General features: G+C 33.7%; 1 protein-coding gene across 2 annotated transcripts; it reads left to right on the forward strand.

Moving 5' to 3' along the window:
- The first annotated feature begins 1,331 nt into the window (after positions 1–1,331).
- On the forward strand, positions 1,332–14,469 carry LOC145597918 (aminodeoxychorismate synthase, chloroplastic-like). Of its 2 annotated transcripts, XM_081654189.1 has the most exons (15): positions 1,332–1,470; positions 2,560–2,917; positions 3,638–3,769; positions 4,013–4,080; positions 6,495–6,559; positions 6,694–6,760; positions 8,507–8,585; positions 8,721–8,788; positions 8,871–8,988; positions 9,223–9,494; positions 10,686–10,765; positions 11,098–11,185; positions 12,552–12,634; positions 12,735–13,352; positions 13,611–14,469. In XM_081654189.1, the coding sequence occupies exons 2-15, from the start codon at positions 2,581–2,583 to the stop codon at positions 14,134–14,136; spliced, it is 2,601 nt and encodes an 866-aa protein (XP_081510315.1). In that variant the 5' UTR covers positions 1,332–1,470; positions 2,560–2,580; the 3' UTR covers positions 14,137–14,469. The 2 variants fall into 2 exon arrangements, with proteins under 2 accessions (XP_081510315.1, XP_081510314.1); XM_081654188.1 differs by having other exon boundaries at positions 8,507–8,788; positions 13,611–14,468.
- Positions 14,470–17,398: the final 2,929 nt, after the last annotated feature.

The following is a 17,398-nucleotide window of genomic DNA, read 5'->3' on the forward strand; positions in this document are numbered from 1 at the left end:
GTGCATCAAGAAACTCTGCTATGTCTTTATCTCCCTCTATTTTAGCCCTCCCAGTGTGTAAAGAGCATCCCTTTTTTCTATACCAAATTTCCCCAATCTCATCAAAGCCTAAATCAGACTTAATCCAGTATGCAAACTCAAAATAGCAAACCTCCTCCACATTCACACGTAATGCCATCCCCCACTTTGTTGGGTCTACATTTGGTTTTCTCTCATAAGTTGTAGTGTTTTTCTTAGTCACAAAATGACCACCATAGTACATCCTAATGTTAATAGGTTCCATGAATATAAATCGAGGTTCAAACACATTTACTCTACCATTAAACCTGATAAACACACCAACAACAACAAAATTCCAGAAATTCAATTATCTAGGGCAACAAAGTCACAATTCAAATCAATTTATAAGCAAAAACAAGTTTGCATGTATCAATTAAGCCATCACAGATCAAAATCAATGAGCAACCAACAACAATTAGGTTAATTATGTTTGATTTACGCTGATTTTTGGTGATATTATCTACCAATTGACACGCAAATTGCGCAAATGAAGAACATACCTGGCTTTGTACTTCACTACGTAATTGGGAAAGTTTGATTTGCGTCCAAGCGTCGTCTTCCTTCGACCTTTACCCATTGAATACAGTAAAAAAAAAAGTGAGCAACTTTGCTTGTCTTGAACAAAGTAAAACCCCAATTTTTTTGGGCTATTTTCGAACATACAATAGATTACTTAACACTTACCGTATTTTATTGATCATGTATTAATTGCGAGCAGAGAGAGAGAGGGAGAAACCCATTTTGATGGGATAGTTTTGCAGAGCATTCATGGAGTAGAGGAGAGAGAGATGAGAGAGGGAATACAGAGCAACTTAGTTGGAGGGAAAATTAGGGGAACAATTAGAAGGGGAGTGCAAATAACAAAATAAAGGGCAGCAAGTAGGAAAATAGGGGAGTCAACGCCTGAAAGTCATGGTCAAAGCCGGAAAAGAAGACTCAGGTTTCATTCAACAAAAAAAGTGATCGTCGAGGTTTTTTTAAACAAAGAATGCTTTAAAAGGTTTTTTCTTGCAAAATGAGCCTTTTAAAAGGTTTTTTCTGACAAATTTTCCTAAAATAAAATTTAGTGTGGTGAAAAGAAAAACAAAAAAAGAGTGTAACGGGTGGCACGGGCCACTAGCTTTGCATGGATGGTGTTGGTGTGGTAAGAGTTTTTACTACTTGTAGAGTTGCCGCACACACACCAAAGAAACATCACACACATTTTCATTCAATTCAATTGAAAAAATAAAACAAAGAAAGAGAGACGTTTTTAGCTTTTGCTCTTCGTCTCTCTTTCTTCCTCCTCCTCCTCCTCCACCGCCATCTCCGCCGCCTCCGTCACCGCCTTATTCCTTCTTCACAATCTTTGCCATTCTACTTTCTCTCTATATCTCGCCGCTCTTTTACTTCCGCCTAACTCTCTTTCCGGTACATTTCTTACTCTTCTTTTTTTTTGCTTAGTTCAATGTTTTGTTTTTGATTTGTTATTTGTGCAATTGTGCTCCGTAATTTTAATTCATTTTTATTTGCATGCTTAAATTTTATTCTTTTACATATTTGATGATTTTTTTTTTTCTGAATTGAATTTCTATGTAAATTTTGATTTGTTTGAAGTGAAATCTAATTTACATTTTAGTTTCATTGATTGAATTTGAATTGACGAACTCGAACTCTCAAGTAGTTCGATTTTTATATTTTTTTATTTTATTTTATTTTTTATGTGATGACATTAATTCAGATGTTTTATGTTGATTACGTATGTATTGGTTGATTTTTGATTAAAAGGATGATTAATGTTACGGAGTAGTATTATCTTAGTAAAAAATTAGTGTGATTGATTTTTTATTTAAGTTTTTTGTTTGCATGTTTTATAATTTATTTCCCAATTTGTCTGAATTTCTCGTATTTCACATTCTTAGTAAAGTTGATATATTCAAATTTATAAGTTGATTTTGAAATCGCGAAGTCCAACTTAAATTGAATGCAAGTTTGATTTTTGTTCAAAAAAATTCAATTTGCTGATCGCTGATGTGCTTCCCATCAAATTAGATGTTGTGTTAAAGAAATGATTAGTTGTAAATAAATTTAGTTTAAATAGTTGACTGCTTAGGTAGTTGATTGTTGTACTTTGTAGAAAGTTACTTCATTAATTTGTTATAACGTAACTGATTTTTGTAGATGTGTTTGATATTTATTTGAGTGATTAAGTCTTGTTTGTTTGCAGGATTAGCTTTTCTTTATTTCTACGTGTATAATTTCTCACTCAATTTCGATTATTTGAGAAAGAAATCTAATTTCCAACTTGGTGTATTGATGATTTTGCGAACTCGAACTCAAGTTCGATTTTTTTTAAAAAGTAACTCATTGTGCTGCTGGCTGATGTGCTTCCAATTAATTTTGGTGTTGTTTGTTGATAAGTATGTATTGGTTGATTTTGAATTAAATAAATGATGATTAATGCTGTGATAAAACTTAGTCAAAAATAAGTCATTGATTTGTTTTTGGTGAATTGATCAGCTTAATTTGTAAAAAGGAGAAATGAGCTTTAGTTTGTGGTGTTCGTCATCTTTGGAGGCGAAAAATCCTCATCCGGAGGGTTTTCGTTCCAACAGAACAAAAGTTCCTTTGCCTAAGGCATCTGTGTTGCCGGTTAAAAAGGATGAGTCTCATAATTGTAGTTATGATGCTCAGAGAGCTGTTGTAGCCTCGTCGAGCCATTTGGCTGCTGAAAAATTGCAGGAGGTGTCCAAGAGTAAGAAGAAGTGGAAAGAGATGCATGCGAATCGGAATTTGGAGTGTGTTAGGACTTTGTTGATTGATAATTATGATAGCTACACATTCAACATTTATCAAGAGCTGTCTGTCATCAATAAGGGTATGAATCATCATTGCCCTTTTCTCTATGACTTACATTGCATTTGATTTATTGTAGGTATATTGATCTTTGAGCTTGTGTTGTCTCTAACATGTTGACGAAGAACATATATTTTCATAGTAAACTGTCTTGTTGATTCTCTTGTAGGTCGATATTTTAAAATCATGTGCTTTGTCATGAATGTAGTGTATACTTTGTAGGAAATATGTATCATCTATTACTGTGTGGGAACATGAATTTCCCCTTGGTTGTACAACTTCCAAATTTTAATCTCGTGGGATATAGGAGCTCATTTATGGTGGCTTTGGGGCATTGAAGTGGGTAAATCTTCGAGTTCTTAGAATGTGTGGTTTTATGTTTAGGCTGTTTGACAATCCATTATTACTTTGCATGAGATACTATTGACTTCATCCTTCAAGAAAATGCTAGATTTCCTCGATTGTTTTAAATGCTTAGTAACTTTTGTTAATGTATACATTGAAGATAGTTTTATCATTGTCTGCCAGTTGTTCGCTCTTTGGTTGAACTGATGATTTAGTATTCTTTTGAGTATTGATCATGCGTTTATTAGGTTGTTGTTAACGTTAGCAAATGTTTTTCAGCCGCATCCTTAGATTTACTTTAGATCTTAGAGGCTTATAGATCAACTATGAATATAATATTCTACACATGGAGATGACTGTGCTGACAGCTTTCACTATGTGTTAATTGTTATATCAGTTCCTCCTGTTGTTGTGCGCAATGACGAATGGACATGGGAAGAAGCTTACTATTACTTATATGAGGAAAGAGCCTTTGATAATATCGTCATATCACCTGGCCCTGGTTCTCCAATGTGTGCTGCTGATATAGGTGAGAGTCGTGAGACTATTTTGCTCAACTTGCTTTCAATAGAGGTGATGCGAGTCACTTTAATTATTTTACATCTTCATATGTTTGAATTGTGCTTGTTTCAAAGATTATTGAGCCGATTTATAAAGTTTAGTAATGATATGTCTGCCCAAAATTGTTTAATGCTGCAATCTTAGATAGTTGCCACTGGTAGACAAAAGTGCATTTTCAGTATCTGATTGTGATTTGCATTTTCATTTTCAGGGTTATGCCTTCGGCTGCTGCTTGAATGTAGTGATATACCAATTTTGGGTGTTTGCCTTGGACATCAGGTAGAGTTTAGTGTATTAATTAATAAAAGAATTGCCACATTTTTCCGCTTACTGTTTGTAATTTGTCTCAACGCAACATATAAACTCTTTGGTCAGCACCTTAGATGGAAGATAAAAAACAAGATGTTGTAATGGATAAGCTGCAGACTGACTTAGGCTATGCTATCTTCATGCTGAAACTTTTAAGGTTTGATCTGGTCTAATTGCATCTCTTGGTTTGAAAAAACATTGATTACACTAATATGTAAGAAAAACATTTTTCCGGATTGGATTGGGTGTGTTATGTTGTGAAATTTGATATTTGTATAATGAGGAGCAGATCAGATGTGTACAAGATCTTAGTTCTAGCCGGCACTAAGGATAACGCAATAACATCAGGATTTTTTTTACCTTGAATCTAGTTTGGGGCTGTGATAAGCGTATAAGCTAGTTGATTTTTTAATCAACTCTTATAAATTCTGTTTTGAGAGGAAAAGCAGTTATAACTACCTTGTAACTGTTTCTGTTATGTTTCCTTATTCTTTCTGTTAAGTTGTTTGGTGATTGAAGTTGAGTTGAATTATAAATTAATCAACTTCTATCATTGTAAGGGCATTCAGCAAACATAATATAATTCATTCCTCTCTCTCTCTCTCTCTCTCTCTCTCTCTCTCTCTCTCTACCCTTCTGTTGAGCCCTATTTTTGGGATAACTATTGCAGTAGAGCTTAGCTCCTGCAACAGGTTGATACAATGAAGGCCAGCAAATGTGCTGGATTCAAAGAAAACAGAGAAGAGGAGATAACTTACAAAGGGAGGGAGAGAGGGAGAAACAGAGATGGTCCTTTAAATTGTCCTGTACTCCTATTGGCATTTCCACACTAGGCAAGACAGTTAGACAGTGCAAGAGAACACAGATATATAGGATTTAGTAATGTGTGGCTAGCTTTTGGGTATAGTTGTCTGTCTTTCGTGTTGTTGCTGGTAAGCATTGATTGGAGAGGGAAAGTTTGGAGGGAGAACTGGCCACTAGTAGGATCAAGAAAGCATTTGGAAGAAAATAAATTCAGGAAGTTCCTGAATCTCTGGCTTTGCTGTTAAAAATTATCTTTAAGAGCAATCTGATGGTGCATGGTGCACTATATTTGCTTCAATTTGTCACAACTACTACCTCCGTCCCTGAAAGTTCTTTATGCTTTCCGTTTTTGTTAGTTCCTGAAAGTTTTTTACATTATTGTTGTATCCCATTTTATACCTATGCCCCTTACAATGTTTACATCTTCTCACCCATCACTCTTACATTTTCAACCTTTTTCTCACACCCACTTTTTTCAATTCTCTCACTATGTCCACCTTTTCTTACTCTCACACACCATCAACACTCTCTCTCCAATTGCGTCAATTGTGTGCAAATAGTAACAGTAAAGAACTTTTGGAAATAGAGGTAGTAGTAAATTTAGGAAAGCATATGGAAGAAAGGGTACATTTCAGGGAAAATTTCAGGCTTTGCTCTTTTAGGTTTTAGTTTCATGGATATCGTTTAGTATCCGTGAAACACACAGGTTTAGGCTGTTTGATGGTGTGTGTCCATTGTTTGCTTATATCTTTTTGTGTGAGCCCTTTCTTACTTGAGATAAGTCCTGTATTTCTAGTGGCTCCAATGGGGTATATCGTGGTATGATTACTGGATTAGAAACGATGGCTGGAATGAGAGATTTTGCCAAAAGAAAAGAGGAAAATTCATGAAATTGTTGGAAAATATTACTAATCCTAAAGTCTAAACACAAATCTCCATTCCCCTTCCAAGAGTCCTCGTGTTTACTTTATCTTCTTTATTGGTGTGCACACCGAGATACCATGACACAGGTGAAGTTATGGCGTCTGCTATGCATCAGCTTATCTCTGACATCTCTGGCTGTTGGCACTTCACAGCCGACATAACTGCATTATTACTTGAATCAGTTGAATGTTATTAACCACTAGTATATGTAAAAATCTGAGAATTAACTGTCATACACTCTTTTGTTTCTAGGTATACATGAAAATTTAAGGCTCTATACCTACAGAGGACAAGTTATGATTGTTATACATGAAAATTTATTGATTGAACCAAAATTCTGGTGGATTTAAAGAGGAACTAAAGAAGGTTTAGGAATTTAGGAATCTATTTAAGTGAAAAAGGGGATTTTTGGTTCTCTTATTTACTTGAAGTAGTTTTAAAAAAAGCCAAATCAAGGAAGCTGTCCTCTGAAGAGGCTAATAAGGAAGACCATGTTCTGTTAGTTTGGATGCTTTAGATAGTGGATCTATTCCTTATAAGTTCTAGCGCTCTACGTTAAGAGCATATTTCTTTAAACCATTTTTATGCATATGGGTAGTATATTTCTCATCCTAAGTGTCAAGCTCTCTGTTTTTAATTGCATTGTGCTCTGGCAGGCCTTAGGATACGTTCACGGTGCTCAGATTGTACATGCAGCTCAACCTATTCATGGACGCTTGAGGTACTTGCTATGTCATCTGCTTGTGGTAATTTAGTAAAGATTATTTTTAAGCATAAAAATGAACTCGAAGTCTTGTTATGAAATGTTTTCTTATATGTATTTTTTTTTTCTTCCATTGATTATACCCATTGCAGTGAGATTGAACATGATGGTAGTAGACAATTTGACAACATTCCTTCTGGGAGAAATTCTGGTTTCAAGGTTAGTTGATTGGAAGGGAAATGTTTACATTGTTCTGAATCTACTGGCAAATTTTCGTTGTGAAACTTCACCTATTTTTCTTAGTGATAAAATTGACAGCTAAATTTGCGCTGTCATGAAGTTGGACAAAGATATGGGGAGATTTAATGGTTTATATGAATTAATGGCTGTGTGTGTAGTTTGTTATTCTAAGCAAATTAGGATCCTGTCTTGTCAGGCTATGAAACAAACTATATTCCAGATGTAAGATTTGGTCACTGGGATCTGAGTCCCCCACATACACTTGTATTATTAAAAATTTGAAACGATTGGTTTTAAAAATTTTGTGGATTTCAAATTGGATTTGAGAACTTGTATTAGGGTTCAATTTTGGTTCAACCTACCTAAGAAAGTTTCTTATCATCTAATAACATTTAGAAAATGAGAAAATGTAGGGCCATTTAAAAAACTTATATGTATGTTTTTTCCACTTATGATGTAAAATAATTAGCAAACAATAAACTTGCAATTAATTCTTCAAACTCAAAGTTCCAAACTTGCTTGAATTTGTGAAATTGTGTGGGAAAATAGAAGAAAAGCAACAAAGGTATTTCTTGATACACTAACCACCAAGATTGATGTAATCAAGGGTCTCAATTTTGGCCTCTCACAATATTTTGGCTAAATTGAATATAAATCACAAGATTTGTAATAATCACCAAGATTATAGAGGAGAGAGAACATTCTCATCCATAGTTTAAAAGAGGCATAAGTTGAATTACAAGAGTTTCTCTTCTCCTTGTATATGCCTATATGGTGTCTATAAAACCTACTATCTTAAGCTTAAAATTAACATAAAAATGTCCAAAAGTGCAAAATACAAAGACTAACAAGTAACATGTGACCGCTTAATTGTTCTGGTGAACCGTAGGTAGGTTCAGGAGAACCTGTCCAAATGTTCAGTTGAACCATGTAGAGGTTTGAGCAAACCTTCCTGAAGCTCAACTTCTCAATTCTTTTGACAAAAAGTTTGAATGAACTCCAAAGTAGGTTTGGGCAAACTTAGCCTGAACAACTTAACTTCAAATGCTTATAACTTATTCGTACTTGCTCAAACTGGGCTTATGAGCTATTGACGTAAAGCTCTTGGACTCTACTTTCATAACCAAAGATATTGCTGTTTGAAGTTGAGTAATCCGTTTTTGAACAAGTTATAGCCTTTCAATTTTCACCCTTATTTCTTTGTTTCCATGTCCAACCACCAACTGAAATTACAAGACACAAGGATCATCATTATTCAATTCATCCACGACACAAAATAGATTACTCATCCCAATAGTCATTTGGAGCCAAAAAAGCCACCATGCCCACCAAGCGGTTCATATCAATGTATACCATAGGTTTCATGGATGTTCCTGCATCATTTTAAGTAATTAATGAATTTTTGATATTGTTACCTTGCATAGTGATCTAGTATATCTTACATGAAGGCTGTGTTCTCATGTATTTGACGTTTAGTAAAAAAAAAAAAAAGTTCCCTCTATTGTTTGTCAATTTTATATGTTATATTTTTCCATACTTTGATAATATTTAAATTATCTGATACATTTGTTTGACTTGGACAATCGTTTAAAATGGTTTGATACTGGAATAGTGTTAGTCGTGACACGTAGCAGAAAAAATTACACTTGGCTGCTATAGCTTATCCAAGATTTGTTTCCACCTAAGAAGTTGCTCATCATTGATCTCTTTGCTGTGGTGCTGCAGGTTGTTCGTTATCATTCTCTTGTTATAGACGAGGACACATTACCTAAAGAACTTGTTCCCACAGCATGGACCTGTTCAAGTAACACACTTTCTTTTCTTGATACATCTTACTTGATCCCTGATTCCCATACTAACAAGGGAATCCAGAAAATGAGCATGAAGTATTCACCTGCTTATCTTGGAAATGAAAGATCTTTACCCTCTTTTCATGGAGACTGTGTAGATAGTGAAAAAGTTCTCATGGGTATAAGGCATATCAGCAGACCTCATTATGGCTTGCAGGTGCTTTATATGCTAATATGCCTTTCATTTTTATAACTTGATAATGACTATATGCCTGATGAGAGCTTATATATACTTCCAGTTTCATCCCGAGAGTGTTGCAACCAATTATGGGAGGCAGATGTTTATGAATTTCAGAGACTTAACTGTGGATTATTGGCAAGGATTGGGGCAATCACCTTCTAATAGAAAGTTAAATGGTATAGTGGCTTTCCTGATATTATATGTAGCTACCTTGGAACTTTTAAAGCTTCCATTCCATCTTAGTGTCTAATGAGATACTATAGTGCTGTAATTGCTTGGTTGTTTAAATTTCATCGCTTACAATGACACTTGAGTTTTGAATTCTTGCACACATTTAGTCATTGCTAACTTCTGATTATGCAAAATTTATATTTATACTCTTTGTAACCTGAGCAGTAAAGTTTATTTAGTATGCATGCAGAAACCTCAGACAGTTCAGTCCCTCAAGTTATTGGCAAGGAGACCATTTATCAATAAGGAGAATCACATTAGCCATTCTGGCATCAGCAATCTTTTAAGTTTTTCAAGAAAGAGTTTGAGAGTTCAGCACCTGAAATTAAGGTGGTATAAACTTGATTCTCTTGCTAACAAAGTTGGTGGTTCGAAAAATATATTTTCCAAACTTTTTGGAAATTGCAACGCTGAAGAAACCTTTTGGCTTGACAGTTCATCAATAGAAAAGGTATGTTGAATGTGATCCTATACTTGATCACTTTGTTGATATTATATGCAGTGCTTGAGAAGAAATTTGTTTTATCATTAGGTTAACAGAGGAGTTGTTGAAAAAGAATTATAATTTTTAATAATAAATCATTGTAGTTTAAAGTAGACAACTTTTTTGTTCTGTCTTATAAGCATCCATGTCAGTTTGTGTGTGCTAGTATGATGCATATGCTGATAAATTAATTGGATTTGCTTTAGGTCTTACTCTTTGTTAATGCAAAATAATTCCTCCCAATATATAAAGCTTGTCAAGTTGCAGAAAATTAAATCAATATAATGTTTCAGCAAATGGATGGCTTACTAGATTTCTACATTATGGTTCCCTGCTCCATATAATAATAAATTTTGATTTAAATTTGAATCCGATCCTAATCTCATGAAAACATCCATTAGTTCATATAAAAATTATTAAATTGAATATATAAGACAATTTTAAAAAACTAACAAGATTGATTTCATCATTTTTTTTGTCATTTAGCAACCCAAAATCAGAATGCTACATGATGGTGTTTGCAGGTAAAATGTTCAAGAAACTAGGAATATACTCAAATGACAATGAGGATTTTGTCAGTGCACATTCTAAAATATCACCTATTAAAGTCTCCATGAAAATAAATATGTATTATGGATAATTTTTCAAAGGAAATCTTTTTAGTGAAGTGCCCCTTTTTGTTTTCCAATTTTTATCCACATTGTTAGATTGTGGCCCCAATGGGGGTTCGGAGGCAACACCCCTGAAACTGTCGGTCTGACAGTTTTTTGTTTAGGCCTATTCCGTTTCTGTTTTGGGTGTACTGTTTAAGCTTCCTAGAATTTAACCTACCCTAATTACTAGGTTTTAACACATTATTAGTGAACCATATTGTTGTTGTTTGTAAATCTTTACATTTTACTGGTTCTTAATTTTTTTTATACTTGCTCTCTGATACTGTTTTATACTCCCTCTCCAATTCACAACTCTTTATTTATTACCTCCGTTAATGGTTATTTGCAACAAAGGGGTATTATTTGTGAGATATAAAATATTCCTTTGTTGCAAATAACCATTAACGGAGGAAGTACATGACTTTGCTTGCTATTGTATTTTTGTTTATCGTTGTAGTGTATGATGGTGGGTTTTTGTTTAAACATTCTGTTGCATCTATGTCAGGGAAGAGCTCGCTTTTCATTTATGGGGACGAAAGGTGGATCTCTATGGAAGCAACTTACTTTCAAATTGTCAGATGAAAGGTCTAATCTATGTTTCTTATGTACCTTTTCATGATTATGTTATTTTTACCAAATCTTCTACTTGCCTCCATTTGTAGCTTTGCACTGAAATGAGTCTTGGCTTTGCTATTAAGCTTGGTCTATGAAACACCGTTTGAGTACTCTTCGCAATTTTGTTCAGTGACATGAAATTATATTTCTACTCGCCTTTCCTCTTCTGAGATCACAGCTGATACATTAAAAGTTTTAAAATGTCCATTATCTGATTAAATCTTATTGATTTTCTTCATTTCTTTTTCCTCTTACTTTCTTGGAAAATCTAAGGCATTCTGTTGTGGTAATTGTATGTTCAGAAATGGAGGTCATCTCTCAATTGCAAATGCTCTTGGCAATGTTACAAACATTTACTTGGAAAATGGTTTTCTTGATTTCTTGGAGAAGGTACGTGTGCTAGTCTAGCTTATTGAATAGTCTTAATCTAACTACACAAGGTTTCCATTTGGATATTTAAATATGGAAACAGGCATAACTGCTTCCAATTACTAGTTTCTGGATCAGTGGAGAAAGAGTGATATATACTAAATGCGCATAGTAAAATTAATATATTTCAGACTAGTAGTAGGACGACCTGGGGAAAGTGACTCCTTTGGTAGAAAATTCCACTACCAACACCTGCCTCACCACCTTACCCACTCCCCCCCACAAAACATATAAAGAAGAGAAAGAAAGATTTGTATATATTCATCTAGGAGCAAGTAGACTATTTATTACTTATTTTGCTATTGTCATGAACTTTTTTCTCTTTAAAACACTTAAGAGCAACATAAAGGAGAATTCTCACCGAGATTTTTTTGTTAATTTAGTTATAATGGTTGATTAGTATAGAGTATATGTATAAATTATAGATCAGTATAGGTGAGTTGTTATATGTAAATTGGACTATCTTGATCATTATATTTCCAGTAGTTTCGTAATTTTATTCATGAACTGTAGGTACATACATGTTTTTGCTATCTCTAGGAGTGCCACCAGTTGTTGTTAGTTTCTGATCAGCAAGTAATAAATTTATGGTAGTGAAATTGAAAATTTTAAAGAAAATAGGAATCTATCAACAGTTGGAGAATAGGAAGTTGAAGATTATCCCTTCAAAAAAAAAAAAAAAAAAAAGGAAGTTGAAGATTATACAGAACTTCTGTGTAGGTATATTACATACTTGATTTAGGTAGAAAACTTTTATAAGATAATATATACTAAATGAAAAATAAAAGGATAATATGCCTGTGTGCATATGGGCTAATAAAGATTTTGAGATGAAAACTGTGATACCAATGACTTCATTCTCTGAGATTTGATGGAAATGTGAAGATCTTTAAAAAACAGTATTTGTCATGTTTGGGTGTTTAGCTGTTGAGCTACTTTGCTTTAGAATTTAGAAGCTTACTGTAGCTTATATTTTCCAATGTTTGCAATTACATCAAAGAATTGCGTAACTCATTAATGTATTAGATATTGGTGCCGGAGTCAGTTCACATTGGTATGTCATTGTGTCATATAAGGTTCATTCTATATTTGAACTTATAATACATAATTGTGAATAAATTTAAGTCGTTAGAGCTCACTCTATAATTGAATTTATATTACATAGTTGAGTAACTTTAAGTCCTTGTAGATTGCAATGGGACTGCCTCTTCTGCAATGTTCATTTTGATTAAACCTTGAATACACAATTTATACTTCCATTTCGTAGCAGTATTAAATCTTCTGTATCAGCTGTATATGATATACGAATTTGGTTTCCAAACTACAGGATCTCTTATCAATTCATTGTGATGATGAAGATTATCAAGGGCTACCTTTTGACTTTTGCGGTGGATATATTGGTTACATTGGGTATGTTAGATTAGTCTTGAAAAACGAATGTACCACATTCTAATCAAATTATGCCTCCATATCTAGTATTCAAGTATCCTAAACTGTTACCACTTTGCAGGTATAATCTTAAAGTTGAGTGTGGTTCTGCATCTAATTCACACAAATCTTCTGCTCCAGATGCCTGCCTTTTCTTTGTAGATCACTTTTTGGCAATAGATCATCACAATGGTGATGTTTATGCTGTATCATTATGGGACAAAAGTTCAACTGAATCGTCATGGCTAGATGATATACAGCTGAAGCTTCTTAGCTTGGAATTTAGTGTTGCAGATAGTAACAAGGAGCAACAAACTTGGCCTCTGATGTTCTCTCCACTTAAAGCTGGCTTCACCTCCGAAAAATCGAGAGATCAGTACATACAAGATGTTGAGAGGTGCCTTAGGTACATCAAAGATGGCGAAAGTTATGAGTTGTGTCTCACAACTCAGCTGAGGAAAAATATTGGCGAGGTAGATCCTCTAAATCTATACCTCAGACTCAGAGAACAGAATCCTGCACCGTATTCTGCATGGCTTAACTTCCCAAAAGAGAAATTATGCATCTGCTGTTCTTCTCCAGAAAGATTTCTGCAATTGGATAGAGATGGTATCCTGGAAGCAAAGCCTATTAAAGGTACCGTCGCTCGAGGTTCAACGCCAGAAAGTGATGAACAGCTCAAATTGCAGCTTCAGTACAGGTATATATGAACCATTACTTTGATTATATGCAAATTTTAAATTATCTTCCCTTTTTACTGTATTTGTGAGTATGCAGTGCATCCATACGCTTGTATTTCTTTGCATTCCTTCAAAAAAATATATTCCTTTGCTTTAACAACTCTGTTGACCTAAATTAAAAAGGAACAATTTAGAGGAGACCCTAATCTAGAGACGAAAAGTCTATACTGTTCTTCGTATTCCTCTGTTTATAACACGTTTTTTCTAAACTATGACAGTGAGAAGGACCAGGCTGAAAATTTGATGATAGTTGATCTGCTCAGAAACGACCTTGGACAGGTTTGTGATCCTGGTTCTGTTCATGTGCCCCATCTCATGGATGTGGAGACTTATGCTACAGTTCATACAATGGTGAGTACAATAAGAGGGAAGAAACATGAAGATGCAAGTCCTATCAATTGTGTCAGATCTGCGTTTCCTGGTGGATCCATGACAGGTGCTCCGAAGTTGAGATCCATGGAGATTCTTGATTCTCTTGAGAGCTGTTCTAGAGGTATTTATTCCGGTTCTATTGGTTATTTCTCAGTTAATGGGACATTCGATTTAAACATTGTGATAAGAACAGTTGTTATCCATGAGGGTGAAGCTTCGATTGGTGCTGGAGGTGCAATCGTTGCTTTGTCAAAACCCGAGGATGAGTATGAGGAAATGATACTTAAAACTCGTGCCACCTCAAGAGCTATCATAGCATGCGAATCAAACTCTGTATCTAGCGAAATAACCATCCATGAAACTGCTAGTTGACAGGAACTTATACTTATAGTTATACCTCATTGTGTTCTTTTATAGTGACCCCTGTTAGAATGGAGACCGACAATATAGAAAACATATACATAGGCATAGTTCGATAGGAAGAGTTTAGCAATTAGTAAAGCAACTGATTCTGCATCATTTGTTGGTGTTGTAATGCATCTGACTAATCTCTATATGCAAGACCTTTATAGAAAAAGGATGTCTTAATTCATTCAATTGGCGGATAATCGTTTGCTGTGGTATTGTTTAGGATTACTCTTGAAAGGCCTGTGTATAAGATTAACTGTCGTGAGCATCCAGTTCTTTCCCGAAAGTGAATAGTTTTTTAAAGAGTAGAAAACAGTCTCCTTTGAAAGAAAGGAATGCAATATTTTCCTCCCTCCTAACATCTCTCCTCTTATCCATCTATTCTATTACAGTTATGTGTTCCCTTGAAAAATAATTTCCATTGTAATTCATTTTATTCACATATCAAACGGTGTCTTCGTTCAATTTCAAACTAGCTTTCCAATGGTTGTTTCTCCTCTTTTCAGCTAACTTATTATTTGTTGAGTTTTATATTCAATTTCTTAGTAACTTCCAAGGTCATTGAATATCTTTAAGCTTAGTGCCATCTTTTAATTTACTCAACTTTTTGACTAATTTTCCATTTAAAATATGCTAACTATTTGATTTCAACAACCATTAATGTTAGCTAATTTTCAAGTTCAATGTGGATCGAATCTCCATGCTTCTTCATTTGTGGACTTTGGTAAAGTTTTGTTTTGGTGCTAGTCACTTCTATTTGGGATCCCTTTAATATGCAACTTGTGTCTAGTGATATTAGATAATATTATTATGTGGTGAAAGTATTCGTAGCAAACAAAGGTGTATAAAATGTAAGATAAATCACTCGTAAACAATGGTGCTATATTATACATTATTTATATGTAGTGAAGTATTCATTAATATGCAACCAATGATGTTACACAAGAATTATTTAAATCCACATGGCATATAATCTACGTGTTGGAACATGTATGACACGAGTAGGGCTTGTGAGATAAACATACAAACGCATGTACTCTCTCTATGTTTTAATAAGTGTTACACTTACCAAATCCAGCCGTATTTTAATAAGTGTTACAGTTTCTTTTTTAGCAAAAAGCTACATCAACATATTATCTCTCCTTTCATGGTCCCTACCCAAATCCACTACTACTTTTTTTTATTAAATCTTTCCTCTTTCATTCATTACTTTTCAATAAACTATTAATCTCACTATCTTTCTTTTACAATTTTTTAATACTCCAACTACCCCACTTACCTCTTATTTTATTTAAGTCAATTAAACTACCTAAAACTATATGCCGATCAAACTGTAACACTTAAAAAACACGGAGAGAGTAATATATTAGTAAATAACTAAATATATATAGCTGTACTGGGTATAGAATAGAATTCAGTGGGCAAAAGAAAAACGAGGGGTAATGTGAATAACATATTAGTTGAAACTTGAAACTGTCCTATAACTAGAGAGTATCATGAAACAACAGACACAAAGGATCAAAGAAATTGCTCCAAAGAACATGTTCTTCATTCCAAGGGAAAAAAAGTTCAAAAGTCGCCTGAGTTCAAAGATAAGTGGACATATTCGATGCTAGATTGAAGCATATTCATCCTCTTATTATTATTATTATTTATTTATTTATTTTGAAAGAAATATTCATTTTCTTAATTAATTAACTATATATAATATGAATGATACTGGCCTATTGGGGCGATTAGATTTTAGATACTATTATACTTAAAAGGCATCTATTTTCGTAAATGGTAATGGGCCAAAAAGCCCAAAAACGTGACTTTTATGATATATTCTACATTTAAATGATTTTATAAACTTATAAAAGCTAGAATATTCTTTATTCTAATAAATTTTGACTCCAAAAATATTCAACGCACTGTTGTTTAAGTCGGGCAAATATGCTTAGGCCAATGTCATAGATTTCCATAATAAGGTAATTGATTTGGAAAGATGAGATAAATTAGAAATCCCATGATATTCCAACAAAAACAGTATTAATCTGTTTTGCTTGATAAATAAGCTTGGGCCGCTTTCTACAAAGCTAAAGGGTTACCGGTGGCTTATCGCTAAACATGAGATCAAGCATTCTTTTGCCTCCTATAGTCCTATATGATTTGTATGTGTTCTTTTTGAATGGTAACGCCCCCTTACATTTTTCGAGTTCATGTATAAGTTCACTTTTTTTATTTTACTATGTATCTCACAATTATTTATGTCTCAACGCGCATACATGACTACTGAGATCCCCATGACTACTCCTGGTAATAAGAGCATTTTCTCGTTGGACTTGAATGTACTTTGAGCATGTAGGTTAAAGACAACATTTACTTGTACTCAAATTGAAAAGGAGTCTTATGAATTACAAAATTTAATGATGTCTTGTTAGTCTAGATTACGAAGTATGACCAATAATCAATAAGAGAAATAATAAGTTGGTGTTTAGTAAAATGATATCAATGCAACTAACAATTAATAACTAACTGATCAATAGACAATCATAGCCTAAAATGGGTTTGAAGACTTTGAACATATGCGAGAATCTATATTGGTCATCTTTTATACTCCATACAAGTAGTGATTAAGTATATTATCTAGCATAATTTCGCCTTTAGTTTAATTAAATGCAAGAACAAATAGTATACAATCTTTTTTTCCCCTAGTTTCCTAGTAGCCATAGAAATCAGAATACAAGGTTTGTAGTAAGAGCATATGAATTTATTCAAGGTGAATTCAAATATAATTTATAAGATTCATGAAGACTAGGAATTGAAAACGCTATTATGCAAGCCTCATATCATGTCTCAGAACAAGTAGTCAATATGTATGCGTGGTTGTCTTTTTATTATATACTTAAATAGCTTTTTATATATAATCTATGATTTCTATTTATTATAACACAGCTTAATATACGTGTCAATAATGTGTTGGACAAGAATTGATATCCATAAATGGTCCAACTTATGAAGCTAAAGTATTCTTATACATGCTTTGTGAATTCCTTTAAGCACCATCAAATTTTAAACAATAATATATACTTGGATCACTTGTATTTATAAATAATCAAGCATCAAAATAATGATATCTTTGCATTGTAACTATTCTGGTTAAAAGTTTGATGTCATATGACAAATTAAAGTATCTGGTTTTTAACCTTTTCTATGATTGCCAATCTATTCATTTGGCAACTTT

The sequence above is a fragment of the Chenopodium album genome, chromosome 20 (genome assembly GCF_948465745.1).
Source record: "Chenopodium album chromosome 20, dcCheAlbu1.1, whole genome shotgun sequence".
Classification (NCBI taxonomy): domain Eukaryota; kingdom Viridiplantae; phylum Streptophyta; class Magnoliopsida; order Caryophyllales; family Amaranthaceae; genus Chenopodium; species Chenopodium album.

Bases quoted from the DNA above. Each gene is read 5' to 3' on its own strand.
- LOC145597918 (XM_081654188.1), top strand. From the start codon at position 2,581: ATGAGCTTTAGTTTGTGGTGTTCGTCATCTTTGGAGGCGAAAAATCCT. The intron at 6,560-6,693 runs GTACTTGCTATG...TACCCATTGCAG, and splicing joins CCTATTCATGGACGCTTGAG to TGAGATTGAACATGATGGTA. The intron at 12,635-12,734 runs GTATGTTAGATT...ACCACTTTGCAG, and splicing joins GGATATATTGGTTACATTGG to GTATAATCTTAAAGTTGAGT.